The following is a 16,255-nucleotide window of genomic DNA, read 5'->3' as shown; positions in this document are numbered from 1 at the left end:
TGGCCCCAGCGCGCCTGCCGGGAAAGTTTCTGCTCTAGTTCCACTGTTTGATACTTTTTACAGGCCATTAGCATTCTTTCCACCTTCTTGCATATTATTCATGACTGTTGGAGGACACACCTAGTCTCAGAATGCCCCAGACGAGCAGCTTTTACTGTCGAACACTAGTCTCAGCCTGCAGATAAGGACACGAATGTCAGGCTGAAGCAGCTGCGGCGCTCGGGGTCAATAGAGTGAGCAGGCCGTGCAATTCTGAGCTATCGGCTACATTTGACTCGCTACAGAACAGTATTAAAGTCTATTCTACTCCACAATCATTCTACAAACTGGTTTCCAAGTCGCTCTGAAGAAACCCTTGAAGCATCTTTGTTCTCTGGACGTCTGACGTGGAACAACAATGACCCTCTGCACAGAAATCACTCGACACCTCTTCAACTCTTAGCTGCTAACAATGCTAAGTGCAACTCATTAACCAACCCATAGAAAGGAGCCTTTTTTTTTTTTTTTTGGGCTGCAGAATCCAGTTGTTCCCGTCGGGCCAGTTGCAACGGGTAGTCATGTGGGTGAAAGGAAGAGAGGGAGGGACCGATTCAGCCGTAGAGAAGGAGAAGGAGGAGAAAGAGAAGAGGAACCAAAGATGACAGTGAAACAAAATGGATCCAGCCAAGCTCAGGTAAGGGCTGTAATTTATAAACAATCAAGGAACATTGAGGATAATGAGCCCTTTAGTGTTTGTGCCGCTGATTCATGCGTCTGATGCTCCGCTCCCTGGAGCTTTCACATATGGGCTCTTCACTGGCAATAACTGGAGAAGCTTTGCGGTGACATAAATGTCCCTCACACTCGTGAGAGGGTCACCTGTGGGCTCAGACTGTGAGTAGACAGGTGCGACAGTTCTCTGACGGTCTTTTGAAGCCATTAATGCGCCGTGTTGGCATAGAGAATACCTCAGTGAAACTCCTCCTGCGAGAGGAGACACGTCGGCTGCTGAAGTATTCCACGGGCAACTGTATCTCCCAGAGAATACAGGCGCATTCTTCCCTCTCTGTAATCGAACGCCTCAGCAGGAAGTTCTGCACGGGGACGAGTGTCATACGAGATCTGGAGTAGCGTGTTCTGCTCAGGCTGCCGTGTGGCTGCGGGTGCAACTCTCCACGTCCAGTTACAGCAGCGCATCAGGGAAGCATCAGGTCGGACTCCAGGGCCGTTGCTCCCCGGAGGACGTCTGTTTAGACTTAAAAGCTTTTCCAGTCATTCTGTAGTTCCCCTTATTCCAGACAGACTAATGAGCTTATTTAGGGGTCGAGGCTTCATGGCTGCTCACCCAGTCGGTCAGTGATGATGGCAGGACACATGTTCTTGTGTAGTTTTTCTGCTCCCCCCCCCTCCCCCCTCTCTGTATCCATCTACAGGTATCACTGACTTCATAGCTGTGCGCTGACCTCTGACCTCTGACCCCGCCGACCTACTCAACTCTTATACTAGCAGTGTGCTGTATTTAATGCATTTCCATGATCTCTGCCTAGTCTCTCCTCTACCTGTCCTCGCCCCTTCTCAGGAGGATCCCCCCCCCACACACACACACAGACACACACACACACACACCTGGAGCCTGGTCCTACTCAAGGTTTCTTCCTGTTAAAGGGGAGTTTTTTCTGCTTGTTGGGGGTCAGGCCCTGGGATTCTGGAAAGGGTCGAGAGACAATTTTGATTGATTGATTGATTGATTGATTGACTGACTGACTGACTGACTGACTGACTGACTGACTGATTGATTGATTGATTGATTGATTGATTGATTGATTGATTGATTGATTGATTGATTGCTTGCTTGATTGATTGATTGATTGATTGGTTGGTTGGTTTTGAGCCATGGATTCTGGTCCACAGAGGTTCTTGCTGGAGGCAAACTGCAGACACACAGCTCGTTACGTCCTTTGTCTTGATAAGTGCCTCTATTCTCCCTCCAGTTCTCCAGTTTCACTTATGATCAGGAAGTCTGAGTAACCTTGTGCCCTTGACTCCTGCAGCGTCTACAGCGGTGGGGGAAATGACTCAACGATGGAGGAAACGTCGGGGCCGTGGCACAACGGGGTGGACGGGGAGCAGCAGAGGGACCTGGAGGCCAGGGAGCCGGATGTTGTGGACGGCGTGCTGACAGCTGCAGAGATAAACAATCACTGCAGGGGGCCAGCAGACAAATACAAGTTCAGCGCATACAGCTACCAGGTTAGACACAAACGCATCATTGATCTCACAGCAGGCTGGACGTTGGTGTGAAGTTGTCTGTCTGAGACTGATGATTCTGTCTCTCTCTCCAGAGGAAGACCAAGGAGAAGGTTGTGAGTGACTTTTCCACACTGAGCAAGGGAACTTCTGTTGGAGCCAAACCCAAAGCGGCCCTGAGACAGGTCCTGTTCAGTCAGGGGGTGTCGGAGAAAACCACTGCATCTGAGGTATCAACGTCTCCCGTCTCCTCGGGCCACTAACCTGCTCTGAAGAGCTCATGGCATCAGAAATCACTCCATTCTGCCTCCACTCTTCTCCTACATTCCTCTTTTTCCCTCTTCAGGAGAGAAGTCAGCTGGATCTGTTGAAGCAAGAGCTGGAGACTTATGCCGTTCCAGTCAATCTGAAGTGGTCCTGGAAGGAGGAGAGCCTGGGAACAACGCTGGAGAAGAACTGGACACAAATTGTGGATTCCCATTTGGTACGAGCCTCTCTTCAAAAACTGTCAATCACTTTAGCATCTGTGCAGATCACACAGATATGAGCAACTCAATACGCTGTTTGTGCCCTGTATTTAAAATCTAAATTTGTAGATAAACATGAAAAAGTGATCTGATCTGATGGTGAGGGGAAAAAACTCTGCTAAATATAGAAGAAGCTCACGGCGGCACATTTATGAATCAGCACTGATTTTTCCTGCATTCGTTACTCAGTAATAAAACTGCTGAGCTAATTATCCTTTTATCTGGTTGCTTTCCAGAAGATGTCAAAGATGCAGAGACATCAGCAGGAGGCGCTGTGGGAGTTCGTCCACACTGAGCTCAGCTACATCAACAAGCTCGTCATCATCAAAGACGTAATTCTGTACATTCAGTCACAGTTTCGGTTTGACAGAGCTTCTCCTCTCACCTCCAGCTGCTTCTTAATGAATTAGAATAGCATCTAAAAGTTCATTTATTTCATTATCTCAATTCAATAACTGAAACTCAGTATATAGAATCATTACTGCTACATTTCATGCGTTTATTTCTTTGAATTTCAATTATTATAAGCTGGCAGCTAATGAAACCCTGAAGTTAGTCTTACAGAAAATTAGAATATTACTTTAAAAAACCTACTTTTTATACAGAAATGTTGGACTATTACTACTTTTACTACTTTATTACCTGGTCGGAGCTCCTTTTGCATGAATTATGTCCAATAATAATAAAACAATAATGTCTCAGTGGAATGCAAACTTTAATCCGCAGCCCAGGCACGACGCCTCTGATGTTGAGTGGGAATAAAGCCAACGTACAGCTAACCCTAACCCTAACCCTGACCCTCACCCTCACCCTGACCCTGACCCTGACCCTCACCCTGACCCTGACCCTAACCCTAACCCTAACCCTAACCTAACCTAACCTACCCCAACCCTAACCCTAACCCTAACCCTAACCCTAACCCTAACCCTAACCCCAACCCTAACCCTAACCCTAACCCTAACCCTAACCCTGACCCTGACCCTAACCCTGACCCTAACCCTGTCCGACCCCCCCGTGCAGGACGTCAACCATCACCTTCTGGACAGCTGGCAGCGCTCGTCCCCGGATCGGGCGGCCCGCTTGAACAAGAAGGGCTCAGAAAATCAGTTAATTAGCTCATTAGAGGGGTGACATCATGAGTGTCCAATATTGACCTTTTTTCACAATGTTCTTATTTTCTGAGACTTTTGGGGTTTCAAGATCTGTGATCATCAAAATGAAATGAGCTTTTTGCTGGTGCTGATTTCTCACGCGGCTCCTCCGTATAGCAGGGTGGTAAAGATGTTTTCCACAGGATGTTTGTCTAAAGTGTCTCTGCCTTTTACAGCTGGTTATTGCAGCGCTCGTCAACCTTCACAGGAGTGGATTTCTCTCCGAGGTTAGTCGGCACCGCCGCAGCTCGACTGTACCCGCTGTAGAAAACAGCCAGTCTAGCAGCTTTTTCCACCCCTGCGTACTGCAAAGCTCTATTTTCCATTGTTTTACATACTGAGTAATACTGCTGAGGCTCACTGGAAAAATAAAGCACCAGTGGAAAATGCAGAAGCAGGAGCAGATTTGAAATTAAAAATAACCCAAAGTGCTAGGCTATATTTAAAAAACAATGTTTTGCCTTCCTCCTGTGGCAGGTTACCCCAGAACTGCTTTTCTCCAACCTTCCCTCCATCCTCTCCGCCCATCAGCTGTTCTGGCAGGAAGTGATTTTTCCCATGTTACAGGAAGTCCGGAGGACCGGAATGCCGTTTGACCCCCTGATGTTGAAGATGGGCTGCCTGCAGGTATGAATGTTCACCTGTTCAGAGGTGTGTGTGTGTGTGTGTGTGTGTGTGTGTGGTGTGTGTGTGTGTGTGGTGTGTGTGTGTGTGTGTCTGACAGGCCGTGATGGATGAAACACTCAGACTTTACGTCCCTGCTGTCTGCATCATATTAAAGTCTTCTCCATAACATGAGTTAACAAATGAAGTAAACTGATATCTTTTTTAAATATTACATTTATAGCCAGAAGGAACTCTTTAGTAAACATAAAACCAGAATTCTATGTAAATACTAATACATAAAATGTGTTTAAAATTTTATTGTGGTTCCTTCAAAACTAGTCTTTTCCTTGATGTGAAGCCTGAAGACAAAGACAAATCAGAAAAAGTTGTCTTATAAGCAATAAGACCATCGAAACTGTAGAACTGAAACTGAGACAGTTTAATGGAGCAAGTTTAATCGGTTTAATCTTTTCAGGTCTTAGTAATTGGTTTCCATTATACATCTCCAACACATATAATTATCTTTACCAACTCGTGCCAGATCAAAATGTTGAAGGTTATCTAATTCTCATGTACATAAACCTAAAAAGTCCCAAATGTTTTAACTGTCACATTTCAAATTTCATAAGAAATGTTCTGAGCGCCTTTGCTTCCGCCACCTTGCCAACAGTTCCGTTTGATTTGACTTTGTTTCTCCTGTCTTCAGTTCCCGCAGCGCTTCTCCTGCTATCAGCATTACTGCTGGGAAGAGGAAAACAGTCTGGAATTTGCACGGAGGCAGATGGAGAGCAACCCACATTTCCTTATTTTCATCCAGGTAAACACTCCTGAGCTGATGAAAACACACATGATGATGAAGAGCAGCTGCTGCATTTACGTTTAAGCCTTTACAGCTCGTTCCTGAGGGGACTCAAAAGTAGCATCAAACTAGCATGTAGCCTCTACTGCGAAGCATTTATGTCGCAGTTGCTTTTGAAAAGAGATGTCGACACACTCTCAGTTTCAGGAGGAGGTGTTATTTTGCGTTCAACACATCACACACAATTTAAGTGGAAATGGTGGGTGCACCACAGGCGGGTACAGAAGGGTCGTCTCTTTCATACAAAACATCACAAAAACATCCCACCTGCTTTTGTTTTTGAAGATGGGTTTGTTTTTGTCAGTTTTCAGGCGTCTTCTTCTGACGTCTGAAAGCTTTCGTTCAATGTAATTATGAAAGCTGACAGCAAACCTTAAGAATTGCACAATTTGGGTATTGTGAAGCGGATGGTAGCTGTGGCTGAGCTGGGGTTTCTGCCTGTTTGCGGGTAAAACCTACTGTTCATATGACCTTCATGGTTTGCGTGTCCAGTGGGTGGAGACTCACCCTCAGAGTCAGAGGATGCGGCTCGGCGACATGCAGGCCAAACCACATCAGAGGATCACCAAGTATCCACTGCTGCTCAAGTCGGTACTGCAGAGCACCCAGAACCCTCACGTACAGCAAACACTCAGAAGCATGGTGAGACCCTGTTACACAGGAAACAATCCAGCTCACAGGCTTGATTCCCCCCCCCCCCCCCTCCTGATTTTCTGTATCGTCCTGATCCTCTGCAGTTGTCCAGCGTCAACAGTTTTTTGGAGAGCATCAATGACTACCTGAAGCTCAAGGACGAAGAGCTCGCGCTCTCTATTTCTGCTCAAAGGGTGGACGGATACGAAGTGGAAGGAATAAATGAGGAAATTGACAAGGTGACCCGTTTTTCTTTTAGCAGCTGTGTATGTTGGTGCAGTAGTTCAGTAGACATGTCACCTGACCAGGGCCAGGGGTTCAAATCCCCAGTAGGCCAGAGGATTTTCAGCTGGAAGTTTGTATGTTCTTCCTCTGAAAGGCCAAAGAATTGCATTATGGGTAAAAGTTTTCTATGCTAAATTCACCTTAGGTGTGAGTGTGAATGATTGTTAATCCCATATGTTTCCCTGATCCACACTCTTGTAGGGTTTAACGCCAATGTTTCATCATCTTACAGTATGTCCGAGAGGTTTGCCAGTTTGACCTGACGGGTTCGATCAAAGGGGTCGGTCCCGGGGTTGTGCGCAAATTGCTGCTGGAGGAAAGTTTAAAGATTCGCGGGAGAAAAGACAGCAAGGTGGGTGAAAAGCCCGGCTCTCGGTGTCGGGACCTTTAAATGTCTTTGTTGCTCTCTAAGTGTTTGACTTTCTCCTCCTTCCTCTCACATGCTTCGATGCAGCTGGAGGTGGTGGGTCTGCTCTTCTCAGATGTTCTCCTGATGACTAAATTTCAGAAGAAAGGCGAGCGGCTGAAGGTGGTTCGGCCTCCCCTGGCCCTCGACAGAACGTACTGCATGGTGTTAAAAGACGGCTGTGAGTAACGGTGTTGCATGAGAAGCCGCCATTCTTTAGGGACAGAGGCAGAGTCCTCCCTCATTCCTCCTTTTCCTCACAGGCTCTTTTGTTCTTGTGGAGGTGGGGGAGCTGCAGAGCGTCATGAATGTCTACATTTTTGCAGCCAGCACCTCAGAGAGCTGCGCCACCTGGGTCTCCACCATCCAGCAAGCAAAAGTATCCGATTACTCTGGATTTTGATGCTCATGTTCACCTGCAACTCTTGATAAACTCTGGTTAACATTTCAAATGTGCACAGTTTCCTAAACAACCGTGTGGTTTTAAGATGCTGCATTATTCATTAATTCATTGGTTATCTGCGTTACATTGTCAGGAAACCCTGAGGAGCTGGAGAGAGATGGAGAGCGCCAGAAAACTGAACAGCATCAAAGCCAAAGCGGATGAAACCTCTGCAGACGCTCAGCTGCTGCAGTCAGGAAGGGAGACATTTGTGGATGAACTAAATGAGGAATTTATAGTCCCTCACTTCCTTAACGGAATACTGGCATCTAAAGAAACTAAGGATCTACCTGTAGATGTCCCCACCCACAAAACTCTCGCCTCGTTTTTCCAGCCCCAGCCCAACAACGGTGAGGGTGAATCGGTGACTAAAGACGTGGCTGGCGTGCAACCATCAGTCAGAGGTGAGTGGATAGAAATGGGCGTGAGAAGACAGGTGCTTGGAGCCCGTGTGGACCAAGCAGAGAAAAAGACTAAACCCGGAACAACCAATGAGTCCGGAAGTGTTTTCAGGAATAACCAGTCGCGATCAGTGGACCCCGTGGACACGTTCCACAGTCTTACAGCTGGTCCATTAGGACACAGCACAGCTGGACCTCATCTTCTGTTGGTGGGGGAATATCCAGCTGTGGATTATCCAATGAATGAAGAGAGTAACTCAACAACCACCAGTGAGTTGTCAAGCATACCAGGAGAAGGATTATCACAGAGGAAAGACTCAGAATTCCAACCTGGAAACCAGGACACTTGGAGGAGCAACAAACAGCCTGATGATGTGGAAATACACACCTGGAATTTCTCCCATAATCTAAAATCGCCCGGATTATGGAAGAAGAGACCAAACGGTAGCTCACAGGGCCCCTCTAATCAGACACCAACACATCATCTGGACTCCTCTTTCTCCAAGTCTCATTCAGATTATCACCACAGTAATAAGAGAAACTCTGTCCCATCTGAGCTGGGGTTGGGTTCACACTCCGTCTCACTGCAAAAGGGGAGCTGGAAAACGCGGGAGAAAATTCCTCCAGACCCTCAAACGCTGTCTGAGCCTGAGCTGCCTACTATTAACTCCCCTGACAAATGGCTTCAAGTGAAAACACAAAGAAGCGCTTCCATTCCTAACATCACCACTAAACTTGAACTTCGCCCGAACTCCAGCAGTTTGCAAACGTTACCTCAGTGCAGACAGAATTCACCTCTGGAGGGCCTTTTAGAAAGGGCCAAAGAGAGAGTGAAAGAAAGACACGCTTTTAAGAATGACAGGAAGCTGAAAGTTGCAGATTTGAGGACACATTATCCTCCTCCTTCCCCCTCATTTTCCACCCCACTTTCAGCATCACCCAGTGATGGAGACAGAGAAACAGAGGAGGAGGAGGAGGTGGAGGTGGAGCTGACGAGATACCGAGCTCTCGCTGTGAGTGATGGGTGGAAAGAGCAGCTGGTGGACGGAGATGAAGATTATAGAAGAGACAGGTGGGTCTAAGATCCAAGATTGCCCTGGTCACAGCACACGACACACGACATGGAGTCGTTTAATCACCATTCAGTTCCCCAACAATCCAAATAAGGCCATCATCTATTGGTGATACTTGATTGTGTCACTGATGGAATATAAAATAGCATTTATAGTGTGTGTGCAGAGTGTAAGAACAGATGAGTAATAACATGTTAACAATACGTTGTAGACAGTATTTAGGTGTAATAACCAAAAACAAGAAACTAATTTCCGCCTCTAACAAAGAGTAACTTATATTCTTCCATGTGAAATTTGCTGTGTTTGGAGCCATTTGTCTGGGAAAGCACAAATAATTTATAGTTTGTTCTTATCTTCTACTTTTTAGTGTTATCTTTACTGATGGAGTGAATGTGGACTGGCCAGGCTGGTGCTTCGATGATGATGAGGTCTTGGATAACTTGTACCCACTGGAAGAGGATCTTCACCAGGGCATCGGGGGACCAGCGTACAGTTGGGACATCCAAGAATACTCACAGCAAGAGGACGGGCAGTGCAGTCAGGTGTAGCCATGACAGGAGACGCAGGATTAAAAGCTTTCAAGCATCAGCAGGAGGACGAGATAACGGCACATTCCTTCAATAGCATCATTTTGTCGTGTTCTGATGTTTTTATAATGCCAAATGAATGTGATATCAGTGTTTTGTATAGACATAGTGCATTATTTTTATACATTTTTGTACATAATATTTATATCTAATGATTTATGTATGTCAGTAACTTGAGAATTGTGGTTGCGTAATAAACAGAAGCTGTTTTTAGCGCTGCTTAAAGTATTTTATTAAACTACGGATTGACTCGTTCAGAACAACTACTCAAATATTTACAGTCATATATACAGATATTGTACATGTGAGGGATACTTCCTACAAAATGAGTTCCCAATCCAAAATGTGCAAAAAAAAAAGTCCTACTAAGAAAAAAAGCATCTCACTTCAGATTAACGCTATATTATCCTTCGCCACAGTTCCCGGCCTTAATGCTGCTTTACTTCTTCTCTCTGTTCTTTTCTCTCTCCTCCCGCTCGTTGGAGATCCTGTGAACAATCGTCTCCAGTGTGGGATACTGCAGGATCCTTTTTCTCTGTAGAAAAAAGTAGAATTGATTGAAATACATTGAATTTCTATCCACTTCTATCCAATCCATCTGATTTCCCTTTGCATTTTAATTAAAAATGTCCTTATTATTTATGGAAATGGTCACAGCTGGAAGGAACCGGGCATTACCCTGCGATGGTTCCTGCACATCTGCACCAACACCAGCAGCAGAATGATGAGGAGGATGCTCAGAACGCCCGCGGCAGCGGCTTTATTCGATACGCCTGAGTTTTGTCCACCTAAACTGCCTTTAAAGACAAAAGAAAAAACAGAGTCAGACTTTACATTATGTTGTTGCAGTTGTTTGTGTGTGATCACAAATAAGAACGTACTCATCACAGCCATATGGTGCGTTACATTTCCCAGAATGCCTTGTTTCCCGTAGAAGCGGCAGGTCCACTCTCCTTTGTCGTCTCCCTTTTTAGCAACTGTCAGATCTTTCCCCTTGTGAATGGACACGACTGTCAGGTTACCACTCTGGTCGAAGTCTTGGTGAACCCACTCGTAGCGGGTGACCTCGCTCGTGTCTGACAGATGGCAGCTCATCGTTACAGAGCCTGCTTTGTTCGCTAGATTGACAACTGTTAAAAAAAAACCAAGAAAAACTTAAAATCATTGCTGACGAATCACAGAATTTGACATCACCGAATGCACTTTTACCTTTGGCAACGACAAGGTGCAGGTTTCGAGTCAACTGCCGTCCCTCTACTGTCCCAGAGCATCTGTATGTGCCCTCGTCCTCCGAACGCACCTCTGTCAAAATGGCTGACTTGTCCACACTGGGCTGGGACGATGGCGCGGGCTGGGAGAAAGAAGCAGGGAGCGGGCTGGTTGCAGCTTTAAAAGGAAAACCAGACTCCAGCTTCTCCCAGGCTGAGCTAGAGGGAATCAAACCAGGTGAGAAGACGCAGGGCAGAGTGGCTGCAGACCCCAGAGCAGCGTACACTTTGGTATCATCTTTGGGAGGCTGGATTATTCCTGCAAATAGCACAAGGGGAGAAACTACAGCCGTCGTCCAGAAAGATGAAGCAAAGTCCAGCTCCTGTCTTTACACCCTACCTTTCATAGCCAGAGTTACAGAAGCTCTCCCCACTTCACCCTTATAGCCCACCACGCAGGTCCAGTTTCCCTCCAACCTAGCAGATGCTCTTCCCGAAACGAGACTTTTGGTGGGGGCGACCTGCAAGGTTTTAATAGCTTCTATGGATGAAATGTTGTTCAACGTCCACTGCACAGTGGCTCCCTCGGCGGGAGGCGTCACATCACAGCTGATGGAAAAAGTGCTGTCCCACATTGGAGCCGACGGTGAGATGGACACTGTAAAAAAAAAAAGGACATATTTCTGACATCAGACACACTCGTGTTGTGGGTTTTCACTGAGATCTGAGGGCTGGGCTTTGTTTTTATACCTTGGATAATTCTGAGCATGACCTGGTGTTTAATAACCCCATCTGCAGTCCCCACCCTGCAAGAGAAAAGTCCAGCATCCTCCAGCTTCACACTGTTGATCTGCAGGCTGTAATCGCGCCTTTCGAAGCGATAGTGGGGGCATTGTACACGCGGGGTCTTTTTGTGTAACCAGCTTGTGCCCCAGAACTGTAGCCCACTCTGGGTCTTCCTCCAGACGGTCCTAAACAAACAACAGACGTGCCGATTAAAGGAAGGAAGGTCGTTGAAGCAGACAGGCCAGAGAAACCTAGAAAGCAAACTTTTTCTTACCCTTTGTTCTCTTTGGTCCAGATGACGCTGGCGGGGTTTGGGGACGATGGGTCACATTTACAGGACAGAAATGCCTCGGAGCCCTCCTGAGCGAACACTTCAGTCACCTCACACTCACCTCCTGAAGACAAAACGAAGAAAATAAACAATCATGTTTCAAGAAATATGAGCGTCTGCTGAGCATTTTGTTGCCAGGAAAAGACGGAGGGTCGTGAAATTACCTGTGATGGCGGAGGTCATCACAAGCCCAAAGATGAAGAACTCTGACAGCATCTTTTCCTTTGTGTTCTGACACTGAGATCCTCTGCTGAGCGGCTTCAATGGCATTTATGCTATTGGGCTGATGGGTGGAGCTTTTCAAAACTCATATACGGATCATGTGACTTCAGATACCAGCCGGGCGTTGATGTGGTGTACCTGCGTCACCTTGGAAACTGTGAAAGAGAGGCATAAACAGGGAGACCCACTTCCTCCCACGGATTCTCTTTGTTTTGATTCAGGTTCATTTTTTCCATCATATATGCATCATCTAATGTATGTGACATTGTTGGGTGGGAGAAGGGCACATGCGATGCGACGCACCTGTCTTTTCTGATTCAGAACAGGTAACGTTTGTTTTGAGCCTGGACTCCACCACGTTCATCCTCCACGCGCTGCAGTGGGCTTCACACTGGAGGATCGCTCACAGAAGCTCCGGCTGTCGCTCTGAAACCCAACAAGGCAAAGTTGCAACACCACAACGCGCTCCCGTTCCTCGTCATTGCGTCACTCGCCAATTACCAGCATCAGTTACCTCAGAGCTCTAATCCTGAGATGTGCTGTCTGACGCTGAGCGCGATCATGAAAGTGAATCATCCTCTTGCTTCTCGCAACACATTTTTCCTTTTTGTCAGTTCAGTGAAGGAGACACAGTTCGGACGTCAGTGGAAGTCTTTTCATACGGGTTCATCACACATGCTAATGTCATACAAATAAAAGTAAATATCAATAAACATCTTTATGTATTAGACAAGATGTGAAATGAAAATATGCAAAATAGAATTACATTAACTATTCCAGTAAATCAAACCAGTACTGTCAATACAGGAGCCAATAGAGAAGCTGTGGTAGATGTGGTAAAAGATAACCAGTATTCTCAAGCAATCTCAACAGCGTTAAATGCACCATTCACTAATAGATTAATTTTCATCTTAGTCATATTGAAACTGAAAAAAATGTCCACTCAGACAATAATGCAGCATGTGCAGATGTGTTCATGCAGCAGAGATATCAGTGATAAAGAACTACACATGCTAGTAGACCAACTATACAGATAGGTGGATAGACAGGGAGCTGTCAAGCAGCTTGAGAGATTCATGTGTGGGTGAAACCACCAGGTTGCTTTTTCCCTTCATCTCTGAGGTTTTCCCTGCTAACAGCCCTCTGACTGCTAGATGAGTGATGCTGCTCAGCGTTTGATCTCATCCGTTCTGCATTTCCTCCTCCCAATTTACACTGAAGTCACACGTTTTTGCTCAAAGCTGCCGTATCAAAAAGGAAACCCAAGGCCAAAGAATTCACTGTGCCTGTGGGTGTGTGTGCAGGTGTGGGTGGGGGGGTCCGCAAGTCTGTAACTGTGGTTAAACACACGCGTGAGGTGGTCTTTCCTCAAGCTGATGTTTAGTCACCTTCCCATTTCATCTGAATATGTTTGAAAGTGCTGCCAAGTCAACTGCCCCTCATATGGAAACAAGTGTGCACTGAACTTCAAACTGCACATTTTGGTGAGGACGCTGGAGGAAAATAACCAAATCAGACTACTTTTGAAATTGAGTGAATGAGCAGTTTGTTCCTGTGTGAACATCTCTGTTGTGGCTCTGTGGTGGTGCTGGAGTGTTCTGTTTTTTTAAAGCACCAAGCACCAGTAAACTGCTGCCCAAGGCCCCGTTATTTATTGTAAAGACTACATGGCTTTAATTTAAGTGATTGAGAGGATTATATCATGGTATTTTCGTCTGCATCTGTAGGTGATAGCATAGGATGTTCCACTTAGTTTTACTGGCAGAGGAAGCTGAGCAGCTACACTGCTGAGAAATTCACGACTTGGTCAGCATTTTGTGCTGCACCGCATTGAGTGCAAACATCTCTATGAGCACAGCAACAATGAAAAGAAAGATATCGGTTTTGATGCAATGAAAATAGCAATATATTCCATTCAAGTTTTAAAAACAGTAAGACTGAAAGTATCAGTTTGAGGCTTTGCACTATTCATTTTTTTGCAAATGCAGCTCAATGTTTAGAATACATCTCATTTTTCAGGGTTTTTTAAGATTTAACATTAAAACACCTTCCAGATTTGGATTGCTTATATTTCTCATCTCTTATTTGTCACTTTCTAGAGAATTAATTTTCTTCCACTCAGTTCCCATAAAGTATATTTCTATATGTATAATATGTCATATATTGGCTGCATACAGTAATCGACAAAGATTAACAGACAATCGCTGCCAGAATAAGAAAGGTAGCAATGCCGAACATCACAGTGAACCTGCGCAAAGGGTTTTAAACGATCGTTTGTGCGCTACGGGTGACTACGGTACTAGCGCGATGCATTGTGGGTAAAGTAAGATGGACGCCTCCAGGAGCATGTCGAAGTGTTAAAAACAGCTTCAAGCGTGACTATTTTCATATGCAACTGTTATTGTCACCTTGCTGAACTAACAGGGAACGTTTCTATTTATTTGTCCTCTTGCTAACAGACGAGCAAATTGGTAATTTGGTTTCTACGCTCGACTATCCAACCCGCTAGCATAGCTAAAGCTCAGGGTCAATGTGTTTGTTAAGATACCGGTCGTTTGTTTTCTTTAATAGAACGCGAAATAACAACTGTTGTGTCTGTTAAAAATAACCAGGTTACAAAATCAAAACGAGACTTATTCGTGTGGGTGACGCGTGTTTTGGTATGAACCCGCAGACATGTCTTTACTGGGAAACCTGCTGAAGAGTGGGGCGTCCTGCTGTCAGTCCGCAGGCTCGCTGCTCCGCGCCGCCAGGAGCTTTTCTACAGGTGAGTCCCGAGAAACACCTGCCATAAAAGCACCTTTCATCCCCGATGTGCAGCAGAATGCCTTTTCATACCTGGAGGGGTGAACGAGCTGAACAATTTCTTCCTACGTCTTAAAGATGTAGAATTGTGTCAAGTCGAGCAAAAGAAGAATGCAAATAAAATCATTCTTAGGATGTGTTCTACTTGACATGTCGCCTTTGGGAACGATGGAGACCCAATACAAACATAAAATGGGTGCAGGTTTTGTACGTTTAGGTTAAACTTAGTGAGCACATTTAGATACAAAACCAAAAGACTTTTGTGTCGTAATTTATAGGATTTGGCATCTTGCTCGATTTTTAAAGCTGTTTATCTTTTATATTTTCTCACAATGCCATTTTCATTCAATGATTACAAGTTATTCAAGCATCTAAAATTGACACATTCTTTATCCAGGTACTTGCTGCTTTATCAGGATGCATGCAATCCCTCCGCTGAGAACAGTGGACAGGTGGACAGAGAAGAGGAGCATGTATGGCGTTTACGATAATATTGGTATCTTAGGTAAGTGTTTCCAACCAACTGCTTGGTTCCCCCATTTCTTAGTTCAGGTTTCATTTTTTATAAATTTACAAAGCCACCACTTCCCCCCACTATAGATAAGACCGACCTGAATGGGCTAATGTCATATTCTATCGGTGACATTTGTGGTGAGCCACTTTAGCACACATTAACCCTCGTGTCGATATTATCATTAGTACTCAGGCAGGAAAGCTTCACAAGGACAATTAGGGCCATTGGAGGATTAGGGTGGTGTGAATGTATGAATTCTGTGGCTCTATCAAGTCTGTTGTTCAGTAGGGACTCTTATCACCACAACACACCCCTGTTTGGTCTGTTCCTGTGTGAGCACTCAGGTCTAATACGTAAAAGTTAAGCTCTAATAGTCGGCTTTAAAACGTTTTCTTATGAATGGATTTGATTGCTGGGAATCAGAATTAGTTTCTGACTCTACTAACGATACATTATTTGACTGAAAACAGTGGCTGTTACCTCTTGTGTCGCACATGCTGCCCTTATCTCTTTGAAACCTTCAGGAGACTTTAAAGCTCATCCCAAAGACGTCATTATCGCTCCCTGCTGGCTAAAGGGATTCAAAGGCAACGAACTTCAGCGTTTGATTCAAAAGAAGAAGATGGTGGGACACCGGATGATGACTGAGGACAGGCACAACCTGGAGAAGCGGATCCGTTTCCTCTACAGACGCTTCAACCGCACCGGCAAGCACCGCTAACAGCGATCAAGCCTGTTTTAAGATGCACTTCTGACCAGATGAGAAGGACTGCCACACATTACTGTTTCATGTTGTGAAGACGTTGCTTATAATTGGTCCATTCTTCATACAAAGAAAGAATTGGCATGTTTTTCATTTGATTCCATTTTTTCCAGTTCTGTACTTTCCCCCTGATGATAATAAATTATAAAATGGTCCAGAAAAAGACCGTGCTTTGTGTGTTCACCTTCGTGCACACTGCCCCCTTGTGGCAGAGACGAGTAACTACACCTAGAATCTTCAGGCAAGAACGTGGGTCCCATAAGTCACTTCTAAATTATTGTGAAAGTTTTCATGGTGAAACTAGGGGCATTCGTGTCCAGATGTTTAGAAATTCTGTTTTTTTTAGTCAAAGCAAACCAACGATATACTGTAGATATATGAGCAGTTGATAAATCGGCCGCAAATGACAAATGTAGGAGCAAATTTAAAG

The 16,255-nt window shown here is 45.2% G+C and overlaps 3 protein-coding genes across 7 annotated transcripts; 2 read left to right on the top strand and 1 right to left on the bottom strand.

The window, feature by feature from the left end:
• The first annotated feature begins 117 nt into the window (after positions 1-117).
• Positions 118-9,415, top strand: plekhg6 (pleckstrin homology domain containing, family G (with RhoGef domain) member 6). Of its 3 annotated transcripts, none has more exons than XM_057045857.1 (15): positions 118-673; positions 2,031-2,229; positions 2,322-2,456; positions 2,573-2,710; positions 2,993-3,085; positions 4,081-4,131; positions 4,382-4,531; positions 5,217-5,327; positions 5,862-6,011; positions 6,107-6,241; positions 6,520-6,639; positions 6,742-6,874; positions 6,957-7,072; positions 7,230-8,608; positions 8,977-9,415. In XM_057045857.1, exons 1-15 carry the CDS (start codon positions 654-656, stop codon positions 9,155-9,157), a joined length of 3,111 nt encoding a protein of 1,036 aa, XP_056901837.1. In that variant the 5' UTR covers positions 118-653; the 3' UTR covers positions 9,158-9,415. The 3 variants fall into 3 exon arrangements, with proteins under 3 accessions (XP_056901837.1, XP_056901838.1, XP_056901836.1); XM_057045858.1 differs by having other exon boundaries at positions 2,990-3,085; positions 4,472-4,531; XM_057045856.1 differs by having other exon boundaries at positions 2,990-3,085.
• LOC130532964 (lymphocyte activation gene 3 protein-like) lies at positions 9,404-11,825 on the bottom strand. Its single transcript, XM_057046017.1, has 8 exons — positions 11,686-11,825; positions 11,465-11,585; positions 11,155-11,375; positions 10,805-11,062; positions 10,406-10,723; positions 10,078-10,326; positions 9,875-9,993; positions 9,404-9,731 (listed from the first exon to the last, which is right to left on the bottom strand). The coding sequence occupies exons 1-8, from the start codon at positions 11,789-11,791 to the stop codon at positions 9,636-9,638; spliced, it is 1,488 nt and encodes a 495-aa protein (XP_056901997.1). The 5' UTR covers positions 11,792-11,825; the 3' UTR covers positions 9,404-9,635.
• A 2,223-nt stretch (positions 11,826-14,048) lies between these two features.
• On the top strand, positions 14,049-15,988 carry mrpl51 (mitochondrial ribosomal protein L51). 3 transcript variants are annotated; one of them, XM_057046190.1, is made up of 4 exons: positions 14,049-14,214; positions 14,418-14,510; positions 14,946-15,053; positions 15,587-15,988. In XM_057046190.1, the coding sequence occupies exons 2-4, from the start codon at positions 14,420-14,422 to the stop codon at positions 15,781-15,783; spliced, it is 396 nt and encodes a 131-aa protein (XP_056902170.1). In that variant the 5' UTR covers positions 14,049-14,214; positions 14,418-14,419; the 3' UTR covers positions 15,784-15,988. The 3 variants fall into 3 exon arrangements, with proteins under 3 accessions (XP_056902170.1, XP_056902172.1, XP_056902171.1); XM_057046192.1 differs by having other exon boundaries at positions 14,057-14,167; XM_057046191.1 differs by having other exon boundaries at positions 14,064-14,118.
• Positions 15,989-16,255: the final 267 nt, after the last annotated feature.

The sequence above is a fragment of the Takifugu flavidus genome, chromosome 10 (assembly GCF_003711565.1).
Source record: "Takifugu flavidus isolate HTHZ2018 chromosome 10, ASM371156v2, whole genome shotgun sequence".
NCBI classification, from domain to species: domain Eukaryota; kingdom Metazoa; phylum Chordata; class Actinopteri; order Tetraodontiformes; family Tetraodontidae; genus Takifugu; species Takifugu flavidus.
This window is presented reverse-complemented; position numbering and strand designations above follow the sequence as displayed.